General features: G+C 37.6%; 1 protein-coding gene across 1 annotated transcript in view; it reads left to right on the top strand.

The window, feature by feature from the left end:
- The first annotated feature begins 7,544 nt into the window (after nt 1-7,544).
- The window catches only part of ANXA10 (annexin A10), a 66,467-nt gene continuing 54,757 nt past the window's right edge, over nt 7,545-19,254 (top strand). Inside the window, exon 1 of the mRNA XM_007457378.1 lies at nt 7,545-7,728. Within this exon, the coding sequence (XP_007457440.1) occupies nt 7,711-7,728 (18 nt within the window). The 5' untranslated portion in view covers nt 7,545-7,710. The remainder of the gene's footprint in view (nt 7,729-19,254) is intronic.

The following is a 19,254-nucleotide window of genomic DNA, read 5'->3' as shown; positions in this document are numbered from 1 at the left end:
CTTGCTGAATGGATACAAAAACAAGACCCATCTATATGCTGTCTACTATACACAGAGAATCCTAAAGATGCCACCAGAAAACTACTAGAGCTAATCAATGAATTTTGTAAAGTTGCAACAAAATTAATGCACAGAAATCTCTTGCATTCCTATACCCTAATGATGAAAAATCTGAAAGAGAAATTAAGGGAACACTCCCATTTACCATTGCAACAAAAAGAATAAAAAACCTAGGAATAAACCCACCTAGGGAGACAAAAGACCTGTATGCAGAAAAATATAAGACACTCACAAAAGAAATTAAAGATGATACCAACAGATGGAGAGATATACCATGTTCTTGGATTGGAAGAATCTATATTGTGAAAATGACTATACTACCCAAAGCAATCTACAGATTCAATGCAATTCCTATCAAATTACCAATGGCATTTTACAGAACTAGAACAAAAAAATCTTAAAATTTCTATGGAGACACAAAAGACCCTGAATAGCCAAAGCAATCTTGAGGGGAAAAAAATGGAGCTGGAGAAATCAGACTCCCTGACTTCAGACTATACTACAAAGCTACAGTGATCAAGACAATATGGTACTGGCACAAAAACAGAAACATAGATCAATGGAACAAGATAGAAAGCCCAGAGATAAACCTACGCACCTATGGTCAACTAATCTATGACAAATGATGCAAGGATATACAATGGAGAAAAGACATCCTCTTCAATAAGTGGTGCCGGGAAAACTGGACAGCTACATGTAAAAGACTGAAATTAGAACACTGCCTAACACCATACACAAAAATAAACTGAAAATGGATTCAAGACCTAAATGTAAGACCAGACACTATAAAACTCTTAGAGGAAAACATAGGAAGAACACTCTTTGACATAAATCACAGCAAGATCTTTTTTGATCCACCTCCTTGAGTAATGGAAATAAAAACAAAAATAAACTAATGGGACCTAATGAAACTTCAAAGCTTTTGCACAGCAAAGGAAACCATAGCCTGCTGTATAAAAAAGTAAATAAAATAAAATTCAAAAATTAAATAAATAGGGCTTCCCTGGTGGCGCAGTGGTTGGGAGCCCGCCTGCCGATGCGGGGGGCGCGGGTTCGTGCCCCGGTCCGGGGGGATCCCGCGTGCCGCGGAGCGGCTGGGCCCGTGGGCCATGGCCGCTGGGCCTGCGCGTCCGGAGCCTGTGCTCCGCAACGGGAGAGGCCGCAGCGGTGAGGGGCCCGCGTACCGCAAAAAAAAAAATTAAATAAATAAAAATAAACTAAAAACAAAAAAAGAATTCTGTAAAGACCAAAATAAATGAAAATCTGAAGGTGCAATGTCTGGTGAATATTGCAGATGAATCAGAACTTCTCAGCCAAGCTGTAACAGCTTTTGCCTGGTCATCAAAGAACCATGGGGTCTTGCGTTAACCTGATGGAAGATTATGCATTTTCTCTTGACTGATTCTGGACGCTTTTCATCTAGTGCTGCTTTCAGTTGGTCTAACTGGGAGCAGTACTTTTTGGAATTAATCGTTTGGTTTTCTAGAAGGAGCTCATAATAGAGGACTCGCTTCCAATCCCACCATATACACAACATCACCTTCTTTGGATGAAGACCAGCCTTTCGTGTGGTTGGTGGTGATTCATTTCGCTTGCCCCACGATCTCTTCCATTCCACATCACTGTACAGTATCCACTTTTCATTGCCCATCACAATTTTTTTTACATCAGAGTGTTTTCATTACATTTAAGTACAGAATATCATGCGGAAATACCGTCAAGAAGGTTTTTTTCACTGAACTTATATGGAACCCAAACATCAAAGCGATTCACATAACCAAGCTGGTGCACATGATTTTCAACGGTTGATTTGGATATTTTGAGTATGTCGGCTCTCTCCCGCATGGCATAACATTGACTGTTCTCAATTAATGTCTTTATTTGATCTCCATCAACTTCAACTGGTCTACCCAACCGTGGAGCATTGTCCAGAGAGAAATCTCCAGCACAAAACTTCACAAACCGCTTCTGACATGTTCGATCCATCACAGCACCCTCTCCATACACTGCATAAATTTTTGTGTGTGTTTCAGTTGCGTTTTCACCTTTCTTGAAATAATCAAGCACAATATACTGAAAATGTTACTTTTTTTCTTCCATCTTCAATATTAAAACGGCTACACAAAAATTCACCAATTTTGATGTCTTTTTTTAAATGCACGCTGATGTGACAGCTGTCACATACAATCTAACGAAATTGTTTCAAATGAAGTTAAAGACAACTAACTGCTACTAGAGCCACCTACTAGAAAAAACCTTTGGCCCACCCAATATAAGTTCAATGCAATCTCAATCAAGCTTCCAGCAGGCTTTTTTGAAGAAACTGACAAGCTGTTTTAAAACTCATAAAACAATGGAAATAACTTACAGACGCCAAAGCAATTAAAGGAGGACGAAGAGGACTAGGAAGGGGTGGCGGAGGGGGACACCAGTAAAGTTGGAGAACTCACATTACTTGATTTCCACACTTATTATAGAGTACAGTTATTCATTAAGACGGTGTGGGACTGGTGAAAGATCACTGATTTAGAGCAATGGAGCATAATATAGAGTCCGTACTAGACCCACACATATATGGTAAAATAATGTTTGACCAAAGTGCCAGGATAAATAATGGAGAACAGAAAATCTTTTAAACAAATGGTGCTGTAACAACTGAGTTTCCCTATGGGGAGAAAGAAGAGACATGACTTCTACTGTATACCATACAAATTTGAGTACTGATCATGTATATCGTACGAGATATAACTATAAACTTCTAAAAGAAACATTGTGACATTGGAGTAGGCAAAAATCTTTTAGAGTAAAAAAAATATGAGTTAAAAATTATTAATTGGAATTTTTCCAATTATTAAAAATAAACAAAGAAGTCTTTCCTGTCGTAAGACACCATTTCACAAATGAAAAGACAAGGCATACACTGAGAGGAAGAATTTGTAAATCACAGCTGATAAGGAATGTGTATTTAGAATGTACAAAGATCTCTTGAAACTCAACACTAAAACCATCAGCTCAGTTGGAAAATGGATACAAGATCTGAACAATTTATATAAGAAGATGTAAAAGTGGCCATTTGGCATATGAAAAGATATTCTATATTCTTAGCCAAAAAGAAATTGCACATTAGAATCACAACGTGATACAACTACACAATTAGAGGACTAAAATTTTAAAAGATGATAATGTCAAGTGTTGGCATAAAGGCATTTTTATCTATAACAGCAGATAATTATCATGTAAGTGGGTGGATAATATGGAATATTACTCAGCAATAAATAAATAGAAAGGAGCTCTTGATATATACACAGTATAAACGAATCTCAAAAATATTATGCTGAAAAAATGAGTACATACCATATGATTTTATTTATATGAAATTCTAAGTAAAGCAAACTAATCTATAGCGGCAGAAGACAGACCAGTGGTTTCCTGGGGCAAGAGGTTTCCTGGATGGGGGGAGAAACTACAGGAGGGAGGTAGGAAAACATCATGGCTGGTGGAAATTACCTGAACCTTGATTGTGGATTTAGCTTCACAGATGCGTACACCTTCAAAACCCGCCAAATTATACACTTTAAACGGATACAGTTACTTGCAGATAATTTACATTAAAGTTACTTATGAAAATTAGCAAAGATTCGTGGAAAAGAGCCAGTGGCTTCCAGACGTAAATAAAAATAGAAATCATTACAGGCAAGAGCAGAGAAAAAATGTATATACATAATCTGTAAATAAATGATAAGGTGACCTCAAAAGATATTCAAAAGATATTCAACCATAAATCACCTCATGATAAACATAAGGGAAACAAAATGGAAATAGGGGTTCAGAGAGAGAGAGGGAAGATGCTAAATATTCAACTGTTAAACACGGCCTTGTCGCACATTTTTATGTGAATGATTGTGGGCGTTGAATTGCTCTGGGTTTTGGATCTCACTGAATGCTTCTGGAAGACTAAAAACCAAACTGCAACTATCTCATCTTGAATTAAAGTGTTTATATGCCACATTTTTAAAAGGATAAAGAGGTACATAGTTTTTCAAAATTCACTGCTGCCAAATGGTTTGAAGACCACTGCCTAACGGGAAGGAAATTTGTGCTATTTAGAGCTGCCTTCTTATGATGTTGCAGGCAGTGAGTACTGCTCCAGGGGGAGTATCATTTTACATGAGTATGCATAAGCCTGCACCAAACAATATACATTAATTACACTTTTTTGAATCATGTATAAAATAAAAATTCCGAATTATTCATTAATAAATAAAAGCACCACAAGGCAGGGATCTTTGTCTTGTTCAGTGAAGTACCCCAAGCACCCAGTGCATCTCCAGGCACATGTTAGCTGCCTAATAAATATCTGCTAATAAATTGAAAGAATAATATGAAATTAGACACTCAGGAGGATTAAATGCTTGTTTGGTATGGCGCACTACACTGGCATTCAAATTTTAGCTAGAAGGTCGCTGCTGAATAGTTATCAGAAGATAAAAATCGTAAAGTTAATGTGGAGACTAGGACGGCTATTGCCAAAACTGAGACTGCGTTAGTTAGCTAAGGCAGATCTAAGAGGCTGCTCCCCTGGCCTCTCATTTAAGCTTCTTCTATTCTGGCACACACTGTTTTTGCAAAGAGGGACAGAAAGTTACAATGTGTCTAAAAGTTTGTGCTCACATGTACTATAAAATTACCTACTCATATTCCACTAGCTGAAGCAGGGCACATGACCAAACCCCAAATCGAAGGGGCATAAAAGTAATACACACCATATAACAGAAGTGAAGAGAGTGAATCGTTGTGAACAATAATACAATCTACCACAAGCATAAGTGCATTTGCACTTAGCAAAAGACCCCACATGCCTGGTACTTGGGCCGATGTGCCATCTAAGTATGTAACTATTACGTGGGTGCCACCAATCCTTGCCCCACTTGTCTATGCTTTACTAACTGACCCACCTGCCTCTGAATTCATCCACATTATTTTTTAAAACAAATTATTAACTTTGATAGGTTAGGATCACGTCTTCTTGGCCTACAAGTCATTCTGTATTTTTAGACTGATTTGGCTAAGAAGATGTGATCCTCTCTGATCCAGGATGTGTTGATTTATGACCAGGGGACATATTCATTCCAAGATATTGGATGCTGCTAATACTTCTCCTTTGAGTCTATCACATTGAATTTTAACTCCAAAAAATGAAGCAGAAAAAAATGCATTTTATTGTTGGCCATATATAACTACCTATTCAGGGTCAGATTTAGAACTGATACAATTACAGTATACATTTCATGACCTCCGCCTCCCTAACCTATCCGTGTGAGTGCTAGTTTCTGGGTTTCCCTACCTGGAAGGCTCTTCTTCCATCTCTAAGCTACATTTCAAATGCTGCTTCATGTGGGAAGGCTTCTGGATTTACTTGCAGCCTAAAAGAACTTGCCTCTCATGGAATTGTCCATAACACCTTATGTAACTTGCTCACGGCACCTACTGCTTCTCAACTTGTATTCTATTAATTTTATCCACCTATCAAAATATAAACCCTTTGAATCAAGAAATGTGCTTTTAAATTTTTTTCTTTTTAACAGTTGTCTTGCTTTATTCACAGAGTACCTACACAGCACACAGAGATTGAGGTTCACAGAGTACCTGAACAGCATAGAGACTGAGGGTATAAGTCCTGACACTGGACCGTCAAGGCTGAAATTTCTACTCTTTTTTAGAGTGTGATCTTCGGCACATTTTCTGACTACACGGTACCTCAGTGTTATCCCCACTAAAATATGGGTGATAATAGTACCTAGCCCGTAGCGTTGTTGTGAGGATTAAATTTATTTATACAGGTAAATTCAAGTGAAACAGTGTCTCATAGAGAGTGAAAGCTCAAGTATTGTTAGCATTTATTACTTTTCATACAGCAGACACTCAAAGCATAGTTAAATATGAGTAAATAAGTTAAATGCAAAATGTTTAAAATTTTACTATGAAAATGTTCAAATGCATAAAAAATATAATTATCTAATGGACTTCTATCTTCTGAACAGTTTTCAAGATTTTTCCATACTGCATTAATATCTCCCAAACCTTTATTTGCAGGAACTATTATAAAACAAATCCCAGGCATTATAAACTACATACATTTTTTTTTTTTAAAAAGCTAAATAATAAAATAATGATGAATAAAAATAAACAGTAAGTAATAATTGTTTGGCAGGAAATTAGGGAATATTATCAAATCTCTTTTCTCTCAATTATCTGATATTTAAAGAACATATGTTTGCTTCAAATTTTTTGACAATTTTTATTTCACGTTGTCACACTGAGTCTATATAATTAAAGCCATAAATCACACAACCTTTGAAAATAATCATAAAAAGAACATAATCATAAATTTGTTTTAAAATTCTGAATCCTATACATATAACTATTATTTAGTAATTACCATATGCTCTCTAAATCGACACAGAAAAAACACAAGAATCAAATCCAGACACAAATACAAATGTGCATACACACACATACATGTACGTAGTATGACTTACTAGATTTTAACTTCCTTGAAAGCAGGCATGCTTCTTTACATCTTTCATAGTACTAAGTATATTATTAAGTTAATCATATTCTATTATAAATTGAACTCTGCAGAAATCAGACATTTTTCTGTTCATAATATATATATTAAATTAAAACATCCTGCTTAATGATTTTTTTGTATTTTAACATCAGATTTATTTGGGGGAAAGTGGTCCTAGAGTTATGGATGATCAGTTAATACTTAAGATTCTCTGTTCTTTCAACCAAGAATTATTTATCCCTAATTTGTCTTCAAAATCTTTTTAAAATTTTATAGACTAAATGAACACTGTATTATTCCCTAAATGGCAAGTAGCAGTAAAATGATACAATACACATTTATTGTGTGATTTTTGGAATAATGTATGAAACTTATGATTATAGATATTTCCTAACAATATATTGGGTGTTGAAGGTATTTTTAAATTCTGTTTCCTTAAAAAGTAATAAAGTTAAATATTAAAATAATATATACATGAAAGTGTGAAAATGATGGTGCATATATAACTTCTCCAAAGACTTTTCCTGCTGGGTAATCAATTCTGTCCTAAATCAATTATTTTTTAACATATGACGGGATACATGATAGTTCAAAATATTTAGAGAATGGTAGAGATGCACATAAAATCTACCAACTTCAAGCATGAAGCTAGGGGCTTGAGTACCTGAAAGAGTCTGGGTGTTAAAAAATGACAAAGCAGAAAATAAATCATTAACTTCGTGGTTAATCAACCTACTTTCCATAACTCACCAGCTTTCCAAAAGATTACACTTCCTTCATTGGTTATATCAACATGGGGCCAGGGGCTAGGCTACTGGTTCTATTTGTTTTGTGCACAGATTCTGCCTACTCACCTGTGACTGGTAGCTACGTATAAATGCTGTGTCTCGAGACCTGCTGTGTCCAGAACTGACCCTTCATTTTCTTGCCTGAGAAACTGAGGTGGACGGTGGACATATTTAAATTGGATTGAACAGTGAACTTCACTTTGTTCCAGCGACACAGTGAAACAAGTCTATTCATCTGACCACACACCAAAGACCTTCTGAACTGCTCTGAACTTAACCACTAACAGCAAAATGTTCTGTGGAGACTATGTAAGTATAATGACTATTTCTGTAAAACTTTCCAGTCCTTTGAGATTTGAACCTTGTCTATAAAATTTCATTTGCAGGACTTGACATTTTCAACAGGAAATATTGGTGTTCTAATTTACCTTCATTAAAGTTTTAATTGGTAGATGCTCAGTGTAACCATTAAACAAGGTTAATACTATTAAATGTCAAATTCGTGCTAATTTTGAAGTAAGGTATTGCTCTCTAGAGGAAATTTAGTGACGCCTACTTTCTTAAGTAACCTGACTCAGAATTCTAACTGAAGTTATAACAAGATGTTTTTGTCTCCATATTTATTTTCTATAAGGAACTAAAAATAAACTTTATTGTTAATTTTTATTTTAAATCCATGATATCTTCAGAAAGTACAGTTCATTTTTGACTAATTATCTGCTGAATTTAAGCAAATGCAAAACTCAGTTTAGTCATTTTATTTTTCTTCCTTGTCCGAATCATTTTGACCCAATTGCTCTAATGGTCCACGAACTTTGGAAGAGTCTACATAGACACTGAGTTATCTAAATATACACTGTTTGAAAAGATATCCATTTCACATGCTCTTGGAAATTACACATAAATGTGTTGTGTGTTGATGATGATGTTTTAGAAATCTGTATTATGAAATATGCTTTTAGGAAGGCTTTCATTTTTAATGCAAAAATTTTATGCAAAAAATACAGCATAACTATTTGGTTAAACTCTGGCACAAAAATAATGTTATTTACTCATTTACGAAGTATTAATTCCTAGAAAATTTTATTTACTTATATTGTTTTTCAAATACTGAACGAGGACCTAAAATGCGGCTACTTTCCATCACTGTTGGCTCAAGAATCTTAATTTTATCTTGAGATTTCAGGATCTCATTTGCAGTTGAAACTTACTTTTTTGTCTTATTAATTGTGAGGCAGTTACATTTCACTACAGAAATAAAAGTCATTAGGTAATACAGGCCAGTACAGTAAATGATTTAGTTTGTAAAAATCAGGTTGCTTTCTCCCAATTATTACTTCCAAATAATTGTACTTGAATGAATAGAAATTGTCTCCCTTTCTATTCATTCTAGTACAATTATTTGGAAGCAACTAATACTATATTCTGTGTGCCATGTATGGCTTTTATATTAACATTTATATGCCAATGTACCAAAATAAACATTTATAGAATATTTAAATTATATTTCAGGGATTATTACAAGTTACAAATGATAACAAGCTTTTAAAGAAATGCAATAATTTGCCATGCTTCTGGAGCAGATAAAGAATACCAGAGATTAAAAAAAGAAAAAAAACATCAGAGATTAAAAAGCTGGATTGGAGCAAACCTGAAAATTCACTTTAAGTTTGTTTTGTTTTGTTTTGTTTTGTTTTTTTGCGCTACGCGGGCCTCTCATTGTGGCCTCTCGCGTTGCGGAGCACAGGCTCCGGACGCGCAGGCTCATTGGCCGTGGCTCACAGGCCCAGCCGCTCCGCGGCATGTGGGATCCTCCGGGACCGGGGCACGGACCCGTGTCCCCTGCATCGGCAGGCGGACTCTCAACCGCTGCGCCACCAGGGAAGCCCTCACCTTAAGAATTTTGATCAGCTATTTCAGGGCCAGATGTTAGGTTTTATGTATTATCTCAGCAAGTTTTGATGATAAAATGGTTTTACATCATCAATATTATTATATTTTAGAGCAATCATTTATATCCGTAAGATATATGGTCCAATTTGTAACAATTTAGTATTAAAGAGACCAATATTTGAGGTTAAGTTCGTCTCTTTAATCTCCATTCTGGGTCTGGCGTCCTTAAGCAAAAGATAAGCTCTTGCATGGGCAGGAAAGCAGAAGTCCTCATGTCACAGTGCAGATAACCATTGACTGGGTGGCTTCTTCCAAACAGACCCCCAGCCCCTCCGCTCAGCAATGCTAATTCAACATACATGACATCCGAATTTACCCCCTTCGTATAAATGCATGACTATTTTTGAGAACACCAAAGTAATGTGTGATGTCAGTTACAAAATATAGAAAATTTAAATATAAATCAAGCAAGAGGCAAGAATTATAGAAAGGTAGTTATATTTCTACAAGAAATAAGAAAATGCACTCCTTTAAAATTACTTTCTAGAATTATGGAGTTAAATGATCCTCAATGATGAAGGTAATTTAAGTGAGTTAGTTACACTGGGATGGTACATTTACCCTTGACGCACGCAAGTACTTTACTATGTGCTTAGCTGTAAAACTGTCTATTGAAAGCAAGACTTAATTAAAGGATTTTGGCAAGCCTGGAATTTTTTTTTTAATATTTTTCTAATTTTAATTATGCTTTATTATTTGACCTTACATGCTATTTATGATTGTATTGATTAATTTTAAATTCTTTTTATTTTTTAAACCCCACATTTGTTTATTTATTTATTTTGGCTGTGTTGGGTCTTCATTTCTGTGCGAGGGCTTTCTCTAGTTGTGGCAAGCGGGGGCCACCCTTCATCGCGGTGCACGGGCCTCTCACTATCGCTGCCTCTCTTGTTGCGGAGCACAGGCTCCAGATGCGCAGGCTCAGTAGTTGTGGCTCACGGACCTAGTTGCTCCGCGGCATGCGGGATCCTCCCAGCCCAGGGCTCGAACCCGTGTCCCCTGCATTAGCAGGCAGACTCTCAACCACTGCGCCACCAGGGAAGCCCTGGAATTGTTTTCGTTGTTGTTGTTGTTGTTTTAAGAACATGTTGGGGGTAGGAGTTTATTAATTAATTCATTTGTTTTTGCTGTGTTGGGTCTTCGTTTCCATGCGAGAGCTTTCTCTAGTTGTGGCAAGTGGGGGCCACTCTTCATCGCGGTGTGCGGGCCTCTCACTATCGCTGCCTCTCTTGTTGCGGAGCACAGGCTCCAGATGTGCCGGCTCAGTAGTTGTGGCTCACGGACCTAGTTGCTCCGCGGCATGCGGGATCCTCCCAGTCCAGGGCTCGAACCCGTGTCCCCTCCATTAGCAAGCAGATTCTCAACCACTGCACCACCAGGGAAGCCCTGGAATTGTTTTGATTTATTTATTAGCCAGATATAAATCCCCCTTCAGGAAGATGTTACTATAATTCACTTCTTGGAGTGGAGGAAATTTCACTGCAGTGTTAAAAATAACTTGCCCAAGCCAGGATGTAAACCAGGTATCTCTCTGTCATTGTAACTCAAGCTCTTCTTATCCACTAAAATATACTGCCTCTTCCAAATATATTGCCCTGATTCTTCTAGCGAAATTGCTGGCTGCTGTTGTCCTGTTTTGTCATCAACTGATCCCCCCCTTTTTTGTACAGAAGCATTATATTTACTATAGATTTCTTTATTGGGTTACACCCTTCCTTTTTGCCTCTAAGGAAAGTCCTATTCCTTAGTCCTATTCCTTAGTCCTATTCCTTTTCCTTTCCTTTTAACAGCTTTCCTATTTCTACCATATTTATTGACTAACAGAAAAAAGTTAAGCAGAGGCGTATCACAAGCAATATAACATATGGAATGCATATTCAGAACGTGAATTAACATTCTCTGTTACATAGAGAGAAACTATTACTGTTAAAATTTCCTGAGTCTCTACTAAACTTCAGGAGCTTTGTGTGCCTTGTCTAATTTAAAAGTCACAGAAAATCTTTTTACAAAAATACCATTGAACATGCAAGGGTTTTGCCATTCTTCTTGGAGGCTCCAGATACTCTGCTCAGTGGTTTTACGTGTATTATTTTTAGGCTTCACAATCTTCAAGGAAAGTATTATCATCCCCATTTTCCATATGAATATACTGAGGCTTAGAGAAGTTAAATAATTTTCCCAGCAGAAGGAGGTCAAACACGCCTAAGCGTGATTATCCTACATAATATAGACTTCATGCTATGAAGGAAAGAGCAGATCCTTTGTGAGCCCAATTAAGAGAGAAAATGAGCACCAGTATCTTCACAAAGATGCTCTTACTCATAAATGTGCTCCCAGAATGACTCAAGAACAAGTCGGACTTCAGCAACTGAGGCAACGTCTAGCATGGGCAGCGAGACATCCCACATGTTATAGCCCAACTAATATGAAGTGACTGCGCTGCTGCTCAGGGGTGAATGGCAGGTGGTGAAAGCAGACACTCGGTAAATCAGAAGCAAATTCCGGGCTTTTAATCCAGGAGGGGCCGCAGGCCGAGCAGGCCTCCCGTGGGGGCAGAAGCTGCTGAGGGGCACGATCTTCACTTTTTTAATTTTTACTGGAGTATAGCTGATTTAAAAGCAAGATCATTTTTAAAGCAGGTTTTTCCTATTGAAAGGGATTCCTGGGAGAAACTTTCCAACCAAGAAATCTGATTTTGATGGCTTATCTGCAATACGACTCACTGAACAAATATTAATAAAAGGTTATTCATACTGTAGATTGCTTTTCACTATCACAAGACTGCACTGTCTGAACTTTACACACTAGGATTCAACAAAAGTTTTATGAATCATACTGGTTAGGGCCTCCACTTTAACTGAAGCTTCTGTTGAACTAACACGTATTAGATTGGAAAATTAAATGCAGTCACTTTTTCCTAGTTGTGATATGTAAGCATGTTGGTTAAAATTTTTAAACTCCCTTTTAACAGCTATAGATTGCTTTTGTGGTAAGGGCTGGGCAAACATGACTGTAGAATAATAATTGAACAAGCACTCAGGCCAGAGGACAATGTACTTAATCTTTCTGTATCTCAACTTTCCTACCTGTAAAACGGGTGTAATCTTAGTGCGTGTATTAGAAGAGTCTCTTGAGAATTAAGTGGCAGGTAAAACACCAAGAAGACCAGGAGCATAAATAGCACCTGGAAAGGTGAACTATTATTAAAAGCTTTAATTAAGTAGCTGTGCCAAAGCCTGAACCCAACTAATGCAAAAGCCCTGGCTTTCAACAGCCCGATACACTGCTTCTGGAAGGGAGGTTGAGTTTGCACCCATTACACATATTCATAGATACATATATATGTATATTCATATATGTGTGTGATTATGCATAACATTTATGCATAAATTTTAATAACATCAAAAGTTTCATGGGTGGAGATATCTTCTCTTAAACTCAGCATAACATTTACTTCTAAATAGTTTCTACCATGCTAAAAAATTTCACAATCCTACTTCCCGCATCAGTTATTGCCAAATTCTATTTTTTATGGCAAAAGGCCTCATTGTAGGAATTGTATCCAATTCCTTTGTATCCAATTCCTTTCCTCCAAATCTCTGGCTCCATCCTAACTGGGCTTTCACCCAAAGCCCCTCCGCCTGAAGGGTCCGACAGAGGTAAGCAGCGACCTCCACGTTACTGACCCCATACCCGACTCTCATGTCTTTTCTTGCTAGATATGAGTGTGGTCTGATAGTCTCCTTTTGCCAGCAAAGCCCCGGGGCTAAATTCTGGAAACTTTTCTCTTTCCAACTTATAGCCACTCCTTTGGTCACTGTGCCCAATCTGACGGTTTTAATTACAACGTACACACGGAGTCTTCTTTGAATATGTACCTCAACCCAGCACCTATGCCCAAACCCCAGATTCGTATAACCAGGTGTCTACACAGGAAGTGAAAACTCTATCCTCCTTTTAGGTCAAAGGGGGGAAAAAAAGTAACAACTTAAAAATCGGAGTTATCCCTGATTCCTCTGTCTCCCTCATACCTTACAAATAATCCATCAGCAAAACCTTTTGGCTCTACACATTCACAGTATTCATTATATGACCACCTCTCATCACTCCCTCTCCAACCGCCCTGGTCCATGCCGGCAACATTATCATTTGCCGGCTTCACGCAGTAAGCCTCCTACCCGGTCCCCTGCTTCTATCTTTGCTCCAGCTTCTATGTCTTGGGGACACAACAGTGAGAATGATTGTCAGAAACATGCATTCTACTGACACATTGATGATGGTGTAGGAGCCATCATCATCCTGGAGTGAGTTACAGAGCAGGAGGTCAAAACATTAAAGAGGAGCTTGTGAACAAGCCTTTGGTTCTGGTTTACCAGTTCTTAGAGTATTTACCATGATAGGAAGAGAATGAGGCTTCAATGTGTAGGGTCATTTCCATCTTCCAAAGTGCTTACCATATACGGATCACAGGGTCTATGGAAGATAAGACACCTTTCTGACATACCTCTCTGGATATGCTGACTCCTTTTAAATGCTAGAGGCTTCCAGATTTTGACGTTATACAATGTATTAACGTCACATTAATACATTGTGCTCATTTCAATAAGCATTATGGCAAAGCCAGAACCCACTGCAAATGTAAACAGCACTGGGGGCTGTAAAACCCAAGGAACAGAAAAAATATAGTTGATGATATTTTAATTTTTTCGAATTAATCAACCCACTTCAACAGCGCAAGAAGAATGTCATTGGATTATCACAAATCACTTTCAAACACTGTGCTTCTTTTGTTAAGTCACGAGGTTAAAGACCGAAGAAATGATGTTGGAGCAATGAGGCTCAGAGTGATTTTAATGAGTCACGTCCTCCTGGGACAAAGGGAACTGGGAAAAGCAGATAGAGAGACACCATTTAGAGGGCGTTACTTGGCGATTTGTCATTGCTGGAGCACCACCTCTAGACCAACACCCAGCCCTCTATCTACCACAGATTTCTGCTATCAGCACAAATTCCTTGTAACCATTCACCGAAAAAGAAAGGATTATGGGAATATTTTTAAGTCTTTCAGAGTTCGCAATGTCAATCTCCCTGCCTCAGCCCCTTTCGAATTGCCTCCAGGAATTCCTAAAACTCTGCTTATAGTTTGCGGACATGCCTTTCTCATCCAGGGAGTAGAAAAGACTGCTTCTTAAGACCCATCTTCTCCAGCATCCCATCTTATCACAACACATAGTTGTGACTATATTCCTTCTCAATTATACTTTGATGTATATCCTTCAGACATTCTGGTAATTATGCTCAAAGGAACCAGGAAAATAGAATGTTAACAGACCGTGACATGTATCAGGTACAAAACACAAATGTAATTCTAGGCTATTTGTGCACAAGATACCGTGTTTTACATTGTCCTGTTATGGAGAAAGTGGGAATCAATTTCACTCACAGGCTGCTTTGGACTGTCTTTTCATCTTTACTTTGTGGCAGTCTGTAATAAAGCAACTGAATATCAATGTATTTTATCATCCTATCTCTCAATTGCAATGTTTGTACTATTTTATTTTTAAATGAGAATTGATAGCATGGCAGAAATATTTTTTCAAGTTACTAACAAAAAGCACTTTAACCCCAGCAGACACATTGTTCTTAGAAATGTGTATTAGTAATGGTTTAAAAAATATATGAATCCTATTGTATTTTATAGTTGCATGACTCTTGTGTTCTTGTCATCACTACAATATTAATCTGCTTGAATTATTGTTCAATTCTTTAGAGATACTGAATATATGTACACATTCTGGTAAGCTTTCATTCAGTTGCCAGTCTCAAAATGTTGTTTTAAAGGGTAAATTAAAAAAAAGACAAGGGTGCTGAAAGATAAGAGACACTGGTACCTGGGGCCACACACCTTCTGTGTACCTTTCATCACCTGTTTACCGACTACTGTGTGTTTAATCAAGCATGTAACTCATAAAAAAAAAAAGCAAATATTCATAGTGAGTACAGTAGTCCTTTCAAAGCAAAAAAGGGTCAGATTTGTGAACCCTCAATGACATGTCAATTACTGGTTTTGAAATGGGAATTTTTGGTGCAACCGTGGTCACAACTGAACATACAGCAACTTAATTGCCAGTAGAAGCTCCTGGAGATCTCAGGCCCCTGCAGCCCTTATTCTGTGTTATTCCAGACACTGCCTGATAGGGTGACCATGTACAGATATGCCAAGTCTTCCTTCAAGGAGCTGACTTCTTGATTTAGTGGACTTGGTCTTTTTCTTATGTATAATACTGATTTGGAGTAATTTGAATGCTTCAAAGATGGAAATGGTTTTGGAAAATGTTACTTTAGTTATTTAGCAGAGGGAAATAAGTACAAATAGTAAGCCTGTCGGGGAGGAAGAAATTTTCCTCTATCCATCTAGGTTCTTCTGGCTGGTCTAAGAATTAAACGGACATGAGACAGATGAACAGGAGAAAATCACACAAAAGTTGAAAAGCATGTATACATGGGAGAGACCCAGGAAAACTGAGTCACTTGCCAAAATGGCTGAAACCCTCAGCTTATACAACATCTTCAAAGATAAACGAGAATGTTGGGGGGTAGGGGTTGGGACCTCAAAGGGGAGGAAGGCAATTCACATGGAGACAGAAAAGCACACGTTTGATAAACACGTGTCTGCTGGGCCAGCAGAGACAAGGGGCACAGAAGGGATTTTAACAGACTTTGCAGGTCCCTCCCTGTCGACACACCTGGTTCATATTAAAGTTACCTACGGTGATGGTTCTCTCTCTCTCTCTCCCTCTCTCTCTAGCTACCTATCATCTACCTTCACATTGATACATCCAATCTAATGCAGCCCCACATTTTAACCATCACCATTAGTTACAAATTCTTTCTCACACAATAAAAACAGTAACTATCAATATCTAAAATACATGTGCTCGTTTGTTTAACTCCATCATACATGTACATATAGTTTAGAGTGTGCTGAGCCATAGCCCTGTGAGAAAGGAGAGGACGTTGTTTGGGTTCTTTCCATCCTTAGCTTTACAGTCTCCCGACAAACACTATTTTGTGAAGTTACTTAGGGCACGTCCCTTCTCCCAGCCCACTTAACTGTGGCTACAAGGTTCGTGTGTAATTTAGATTTGTTTGCTACAATCTGCATTCCCTGTTGGGTTCCCTTACTTCATAGCTGATTTTGTTACATTTAAATTTATGTGTGGTAAAATGTGTTCTTTGTGGCATGTACACTCGTAAGAGTTTTGAGTCATGTATCCGATCCATTTCCTTATAGAGACTTCCATCACCCCAAACATCCTCCACGCTCCCGGTTTGTAGTCAACCAACACCCCAGCCCTCCAACCTGGCAAACACCGATCTGTTTACTTTTTCTCTAGTGCTACCTTTTCCAGATTGTCATATAAATGGAATCACAGACTATAAACCCATCTGGAAATGGCTTCTTTCACTTGGTGGGGTGCATTTAACGGTTATCCAAGTTGCTGCATGAATCACTAGCTGTCTTTCTATGGCTGAAAAGCAGTCTTGAATGAGTATACCGCCGTCTGTTTATCCATTCAGCTTGAAGGACAAATGGCTTGTTTCCAACTTTTGATAATTAGAAGCAAAGCTTCTAAGAACACCCAAGTTAAGGTTTTTGAGTAAAGTTCCCGTTGCTTTAGATAAATATCTAGGGGTCGGATTGCCAGGTTATATGCTAAGACTGTGTTTAAACTTTATAAGAAATTGTCCAATTGTTATTCCAAAGTGGCCCACAATTTTGCATTCCGACCAGCAGTGTATGTAGCAGTATCTCACTGTAGTTTTACTTTGCATTTTTTAATGTAAATGATATCCGTAGTTTTTCATATGCTTATTTATTATACCTTCATTGGAAATGTGTCTGTTTATAATGCTTACTTATTTTCTAGGTTGGTTTTTTTGTTTGTTTATTTTTTATTGGCCTTTATATATTTTAGATAAAAGGGCTTCATAAAAAATGCGATTTACAAATATTTTCTCCCATTCTGTGACTTGTCTTTTCATTTTTTAACATTTTTCATAGAGCCAAAGTTTTCAATTGTGAAGTTCAATTTATCTTTTTTTCTTTATAGATTGTATTTTTGTTGTCATGTCTAAAACTTTTCGACTAACCCAAAGTCATGCAGATTTTCTCCTATATTTTCTTCCAGATATTTCACACAGTTAACATTGCTATTTAGGTGTATGATCAATTTGGGGTTAATTTTTGTATAAGGTGTGAGGTATAGGTCAAGCTTAATTTTTTTTTTCATATGGATGTTCAGTTTTTATAGCACCATTTCTTGGAAAAACTTTCTTTCTCCATTGAATTGCTTTTAGAACTTTGTCAAAAATTATGTATTGGGCTTCCCTGGTGGCGCAGTGGTTGAGAGTCCGCCTGCCGATGCAGGGGACACGGGTTCGTGCCCCGGTCCGGGAAGATCCCACATGTCGCAGAGCGGCTGGGCCCGTGAGCCATGGCCGCTGAGCCTGCGTGTCCGGAGGCTGTGCTCTGCAACGGGAGAGGCCACAACAGCGAGAGGCCCGCGTACCGAAAGAAAAAAAAAAAAAAATTATGTATTTATATGGATCTATTGCTAGATTCTCTATTCTGTTCCACTGATCTTATTTTCTATAACATTAGCCAATACCACAATCTCATTATTACTGTGACTTCATAATAATTCTTAAAATCAATTAGCATTATTCCTTTAATTTTGTTTTTCTTTTTCAAATCTGTTTCAGCTATTCTAATTCCTTTGACTTTCAGTATGATGAAATAAATTGATTGATTTTTGAATGTCAAGTCAGCCTTGCATTCTTGGAATAAACCTCACTTGGTCATGCTACTTATTCTTTTTATATGTTGCTGCATTGGAATTTCTTAGATTGGGCTTTTTTTTTTTAATAAAAAAAATTATAAAGACAAACCCTTATAACTTGTAGTCAAAATGGCTCATAGTTGGTTGCAGTTTCCATGGTTAGATAGTTCTTTGGGAATGAAATAAGTACGGAATGAGAAAATCGACAAAGCGGGTAACAGAGCAAAGCAGAATGAAGACTTTCAGTGAAAGGTGGGGAGCAAGTCCTAAGAGGTTTTTTAAGCGAATCTCTGACACATTGTTAATTTAACTTTTCTGATTAGATACATGAATGCACTATTATTTATACTTTATTTAACAGGTACTTTGGGAAAAAAACACAATTTTTTTCAGGTAGTTAAATTAAACTTGGACTACTTATCAGAGAGAAAACAATATATACCTTTACTTGATTCCTACTTTGTCCGTTTAAACTCTACAGGGCTAGTTTCCCCTGGGTCCTGTCTTAGTCAGCTCCGGCTGCTGTAAGAAAATTTCATAGGCTGGGGTAGCTAAACCAACATTTGTTTCTCAGAGTTCGAAGGCCTACAATTCCAAGATCAAGGTGCCAGCAGATTCTGGGTCTGCTGAGGACCGTCTTCCCAGCTCACAGACCTCCTTCCCACTGTGTCCTCACGCGACAGAGACACTCAGCTCTGGCTTCCTCTTCTTATCGGGATATGAATCCCATCATGGGGCCCCCCGCCCTCATGACCTCATCCAGATCTAGTCACCTCCCAAAGGCTCCTTCAAACACCTTCACACTGGGGATTAGGGCTTCATCGTATGAATTTGGGGGACACAAACATTCTGCACATAAGATATCTCATGACTTGGCTTCTGCTCTTTGGTACTTAAATATTCATAAATCACTTCCACTATATATTTAATGTATAGAAATTAAAAATATCTAGATCTGTGCAAGGTGAAAATTTTGAACATTTCTTTTTAAAATTTTATTTATTTACTTTTTTATTGAAGTCTAGGTGATACAATGCTG

The sequence above is a fragment of the Lipotes vexillifer genome, unplaced genomic scaffold (genome assembly GCF_000442215.2).
Source record: "Lipotes vexillifer unplaced genomic scaffold, Lipotes_vexillifer_v1.1 scaffold668, whole genome shotgun sequence".
Classification (NCBI taxonomy): Eukaryota; Metazoa; Chordata; class Mammalia; order Artiodactyla; family Lipotidae; genus Lipotes; species Lipotes vexillifer.
Note: the sequence above shows the minus strand (reverse complement) of the source record. Positions and strands in the feature narration are given on the sequence as shown.